The sequence below is a fragment of the Mesitornis unicolor genome, unplaced genomic scaffold (assembly GCF_000695765.1).
Source record: "Mesitornis unicolor isolate BGI_N332 unplaced genomic scaffold, ASM69576v1 scaffold37795, whole genome shotgun sequence".
In the NCBI taxonomy this organism is placed as follows: domain Eukaryota; kingdom Metazoa; phylum Chordata; class Aves; order Mesitornithiformes; family Mesitornithidae; genus Mesitornis; species Mesitornis unicolor.
Genome location: NW_010187252.1, coordinates 3,854 through 9,848, shown reverse-complemented (window position 1 = coordinate 9,848; position 5,995 = coordinate 3,854). Strand labels below are relative to the sequence as shown.

At 45.4% G+C, this 5,995-nt stretch overlaps 1 protein-coding gene across 1 annotated transcript in view; it reads right to left on the bottom strand.

Moving 5' to 3' along the window:
• Nucleotides 1-4,978: 4,978 nt before the first annotated feature.
• The window catches only part of LOC104541322 (homeobox-containing protein 1), a gene marked incomplete at its 3' end in the record, with an annotated part of 2,516 nt that continues 1,499 nt past the window's right edge, over nt 4,979-5,995 (bottom strand). Inside the window, exon 2 of the mRNA XM_010185361.1 lies at nt 4,979-5,064. Coding sequence (XP_010183663.1) covers nt 4,979-5,064 — 86 coding nt within the window. The remainder of the gene's footprint in view (nt 5,065-5,995) is intronic.

The following is a 5,995-nucleotide window of genomic DNA, read 5'->3' as shown; positions in this document are numbered from 1 at the left end:
CAGCAGGAACTATTATTAGCTCCTGTTTATACTGTCATTTTTCTTATCAGTAGGAGATTATTTATACAGAGCCCAACCCAAGTGCTTCTTGTTTATCTTATTACAGACACCATTAAAAAAGTTTCTATAAAAAGCAGCTCCTGTATTTAGGACCAGCGCTAAGAAGTGTTATGCGAGGTTTTTGCTTCTTATCAATCGCTCCTTTATTTTCCCAGTCACCATTTACCACTCTGCTACTATTTTCCAGCCTGCCCTCTTCTCTCACTCCACAAGGCAGCCCTGTAGAATGTCTTCCAGGTTTAATTTTCCCTGTCAGGTTCATTATCTAAATGACTTTTAAAGTTTCTGGTAATTTTATAAGGACTAAGAGAGCCTCAAAAATTGTTCTACTGCAACAGCTGACTTTAACCTTCATCTCTGCCTTCCTCTCTCGCGTATCCTCCCTCTCCATCGCTTCCCATCCATTTGCAATGCAAAGGAAAAACAAAAGGAAAAACCATTTACTGTCGCAGGGTCTGTAATGCAAATCTGCTCAGTGTGCTCTGCAGGGCTGTGGTTGATGTGGGAATGTGTATTTTATGAGTGTATCACAACATTAAAATTAAAATACAGTCAGAAGCACAGGGCAACCATTGCACTCTCTGATGAGCTAAGCCAAGACCTGCAATTTGAAGACGTGCAAACACGTTGGTTTGGCTCAAGTTCATCACTTGTATGTCCCAATCTGGCTGACTTCAAGCCCAGTCATAGCTAAGAAAAGGAAGCAAAGTTTCAGGTTTCCAGCCAAAGGCCCGCTATCAGCCTGTTCAGATGCTCCTTTCCCCTCTCCATGCCATTCTCCCCTCCCATTACACACACACAGTTTTTTAAAGCAGTAAATAAATTGGTAGAGAATGAAAGGAGAAAGTTCACAGCATGGGTAGCCAAGGCAAACATCTCTTTCTGGACAGAGCCAGCCATAAGTTTCTCATTTCTTCCTTGCCTCTCTTCCCAAGGCAGAAGAGACAAATGCTAAAAGCGGAGGCCACGCCATTGTGCACTGATTTTGAATGCCAAACAAATGACTTCCAGCTGATGCAGGGTGGTAGCCGGCGGTTGGGCAAGTCAAATATGCCCAACATCTGCACAGCAGCCTCCAGAAACCACTGCTGTGTTTGTGCTGGGAGTCTCTGTGTGCTGCTGATCTGTTCTCGCAGAATTGCCCCCCTCGGTGCTTTCTCACAGCCTGTTCATTATCCAGAACAGGGTTCAACCTCGATGTGCAATATAATAAAGAGGACCCTGAGACACAGCTCACTGGAGGCTGAAAGGCATCATTTCACTCTTCAGGTCCTCCCCTACACCATCGGCTGCTGACCTCTCTTTGGATTTACTTATCTGCTTTTCTCTTGTTTACCAGATGATTTACAGAACAGCTTTACCAGTCAGACCAAGTCTCTAAATATTGAGATGATACCATTTGGGATCATACATCGTGCAAAGCATTACCTCTGTCTATACAAAGTGCTTTTTAAATGAACTAGAAGTGGTTTTCAGGCCTTCCTTGGGAGCCTGTTTCACAGCTGAACGGGAAGGGATGTTGGATACATCTGAAGAACGCACAGCTACTCAGCTCACACTCATCAACCCTAAGACAACTTGGGATGTGAGAGCCCTGGGGCACATTTTCTGCTCTGGGTCTCTGTCTTGAGCTATTTTCAGTCACTCTTCACCATACCGTGCTTTTGAAAGGAAGCCGATGTTTCTCCCGGTAGTGCTGAGCACACGATTTAATCCAGTCCCTTCAAACATCTCTTTGAATTTTTACTATTTCTTTCAGATAAGCCATAACTATGTACTTAATAGTGGCACATAAGTACTACACATCTGCTTACACAAGGCTACGGGTTCTATTTAAAATTCATGAGCTCCTGTAGACCTTCCCACCAAGCATATGGAGGATGACACAGTTCAACTGCAAAGGGTAGTGGGAGGAAGAGAGTGGTGCATCACGGCAAAGCCTTGCAGCTTTCTCTGCTTGAGAAACTGCATCATGTGCAAAATACCACTTTGTTTGCTGATTTGAAAGGTCCTTGGAAACACTACTGGGTCAGCTGCAAAAGGACGTAGGCATTTAACCTTTAGAGCTACCTGGTTTCCCATTGATTTGGCTTGAAAACAAGAGAATAACGCAGTGCCATTAGTTCAGTCTTCGTTATCCCCCACTGACAGGCTAGAAAAAGACATCCAGCAATATTTCCTCTGATCAGTGTATGAGTGCACTCAGGATTCTCCCCCATGCCATGCAACAGGGTTGAGTGGGATCGGTGTGAAACTTAGTCAACCGTCCATGAAGTGGATGGTGTCATTTACTCACAGGAGGAACGGCCTAGCAAAGACAATAAAAGCTCCCAAAGGTTAAATGCCAACTTAATGACTTTGAGAACCGAGATGCATAAGTAGACTGAGGATGGAAAGAACAACCCCATGTACCAGTATAGGTTGGGGACTGACCTGTTGGGGAGCAGAACAGGGAAAAGGGACCTGGGGTGTTGGTGGCAGCAGAACGACCATGAGCCAGCAATGTGCCCTTGAGCCAAGAAGGCCAAGGCCATCCTGGGGTGGATGAGAAGGGGTGGTTGTAGGGCAGAGGGGTTCTCTTCTGCAATCTTGTGTCCAGTTCTGGGCCCTCAGCTCAAGAAGGACAGGAACTGCTTGAAAGAGTCCAGCAGGGCCACAAAGATGAGATGCTGGAGGGAGTGGAGCATCTCCTGCTGAGGAGCGGCTGAGGGAGCTGGGGCTCTTGAGCTTGGAGCAGAGGAGACTGAGGGGTGCCCTCATTCCTGGGCATCCATTTGGAAAGGGCGAGTGTCAAGAGGAAGGAGCCATGCTCTGCTCTGGGATGTCCAATGGCAGGACAAGGGGCAATGGTCCCAAGCTGGAGCACAGGAGGTTCAAGCTGAAGATGAGGCCAAAGTTTGTGAGTGTGAGGGTTCTGGAGCATGGCCCAGGCTGCCCAGAGAGGTTGTGGAGTGTCCTTGTGTGGAGACACCCAAAGCCCTGGCCGTGTTCCTGTGTGACTGCTGTGGTGATGCTGCTCAGGCAGGGGTTGCACTGGGGGAGCTTTCCAGGTCCCTTCCCACTCCTCATATGCTGTGATTCTGTGATGGAAGGAGCAAAAGCACTGAATCACAGAATATTAGGAGTTGGAAGGGACCTTGAAAGATCATCTAGACCCCCCAAAATGACCAGGTGTGAAGAGACTGGTCTTGACTTTGCTATACTCTGCCTGCAGAGGTATCAAGACACACACTGAGACACATGGCGAATCCGTTGATCAGTTGTCTGATTGCTCGTCTTACATTTGGTGTGGTGATACCAATCCAACAACCCTGCATGCAGTACTTGCAGTGACCAAAATTAAGATGCTGGCTTGTTTTGGAAATAATCTCCTTCTGCAGATTTTTCTATCTGCATCACTTCTGTTGAAGGTGAAGCTGGTTGGACTTGCTGGTAGATGTGAAGGTGCTGGAACCTTCAGGCTCAGTCTGAAGAGTTTGAAGCTTTTCTGTCGTTCGCTCTCATAAAATGCTACAGAGAGGTGAATTCAGAAATGGGAGCTCCAGGACTGTATGCAGGCAAGGACTGCACAAAAGCAGGTGAGTGAGCCACTTACTACCAAAACTTCACAGTTCGGGTACAATTTAAGCACCTAGACTTCACATTTAATTTCTGGAGTGCTAATGCTAACATTTGATAAGTCCAGTAACATTCCTAGAGTTCAAAAAAACGCTAATCTGATGATTTTACAGATTAAATTCAAACCAGAGAAGGTCAACTGATTTTGCCTGAGATCACACAGAAGAGTTTGGAGACGTGGAAGGAACTCCTGGCTCCACAGCTCAAATAGCCGTTTCTGCCTGCCTACCTCAAGTGCTCGCGTGTCTGCAAACCCAGATCTCCCGGACAGATGGGTTCTTATGACATTTCAAATACTGAAAATATCATAAAAGAACAACTTCCCTCCTGCTGCTTTGGCATTCCTAGTCATCAAGGAACCTTAAAACCGATCTATTTCGAGATCTTTATTCAAGCTTGGGTTTAAAAATGACTAAATGTTATAGGTAAAAATGGGATTGAGCTATCTGTATTTTTATCACAGATTCTCAGGAGTTGGAAGGGACCTCAAAAGCTCATCCAGTCCAACCCCCTGCCAGAGCAGGATCACCTAAACTAGGTCACACAGGAAGGCATCCAGGTTGGTTTTGAATGTCTCCAGAGAAGGAGACTCCACAACCTCACCGGGCAGCCTGTCTTCAGGCTATCATCGAGTCTTCATCCTAAATATGCTACCTGAATCCAGAAGAGAGAAGGTACAGGGCAGCGGGCAAAAAGAGAACTACTTCTACTCCTAGGTAAAATATGAGCTAATATGGTCATCCCCTCCACCTCACATTTGATTGTTGTTAGTTGTGACTCAAAGGCAAGTGATTGAAAAACTCCAAAACCTATCACAGTCTGACTCCTGGATGTAGTGGTACCAGCTATAGCTGTGTCTCCTGGCTTTTCAAATGTATTTTATTGGATAAACACATATTATGCATCTCTCTCTCTCTCTCTCTCTCTCTCCATACACAGAGACGCAGATACGCATCTCTTTGCCGCACCCAACAAACGATTTAAGAATTAAGGAAAACCATTTTCATCTCAAGATAAGAACGTGGGGCTTATTATAATGCTGTAAAATAAAATCTGCTAGCACAAGCCACACAAAAAAAAAAAGGGGAAAAAAAAAAAGCACAAGAAGTGATTCACTGGGGAAGTTTCATGATGTGCGGGACAATGGGTCTTAAATCAAAGGCATACATTGTCATGACTAAGCTGACAGATCTGCACCGCAATGCAGAAAGTCAAGCAATATTCCAACATCTGCACCGTGCACGGAGGGGCTGTCACACACAGGTTCCCAAAATGAAGAAAGGCCTCCCCGAGCTCTTACCTGTTACCTGTGCAACAACTGCTTGGGAGATTCTCCGATTGGCCAGGAAGGCTTTGATTTCCTCCTTTATCACGCTGCTGTCCCTCCTACCAAAACAAAAAACAACAAGAAAAGAACACGCAAAAAAGACGGACAGACCAAAGTGCACTTTGAAGATGCAAAATGGCTTTATTTCCTTTATTTAGGGGACTGGGAGTGGGGAAGGCAGGCATTAAAATAGTCCAAGTGCCTCACCAGTGGACACTTCTTTTAACAAGTGTCACGTTTCATCAAAGGACCCGAGCAGCAGAATGGATGACTCACATCCTATATAATTCATATTAGGTGCAGCACTGCCATATGGAATGTACAAAGTTTCATTACACAGGGATGAATAAATCTCTCCTAGCAGCATAAAAACCTCAGTCATAAAAACGAGGCACAAAAATAAAAAATAAAGGCTAGCAGGGGCTGCATGGTTTGCTACACAACCGGATATGCACACGCAAACCTGCTCCTGCTTTTCAATGAGAGGACCCAAAGGAGGAGAGATTTTGCAACCTCTATCCCCTCACCCCTACTTCTTCAGTCCACAGCTTGCACTGAATGTACAGTGTTATTTATGAAAGCCCTGCTATGCTTTTTACAAGGTGTGCAAAGATAGTTCAGAAGGGACTACAACTGCGCTAAAAAGACGATAATTTGGGGGTCGCACAGGGACTGCGATATGCAGCACATCTCAATTGCAGTACGCGTGTACTTCTCCCTCCTCTTCCTCCCCGAAAAGTGCAGGCACTTAAGAGCAGACTTTATTATTTGGTAATTTCCCAGCCCCTTCTCCCCTCCTGCCCCAGCAGGAGAAAGTGGAAGGAGCGAGGAGAAAATAACTCCTCGAAATTAATGCTATGTTGTGAGTTCATTTTTATTCCTGTACCCAACACTCGTCTTCCATCTGCCTGCAAATAAAAGCAGATTCAGTTGAAATAAGCCCCAAAAGCATTACCTGAGACTTACTGCACAGGAACCCAAAACTCAAAG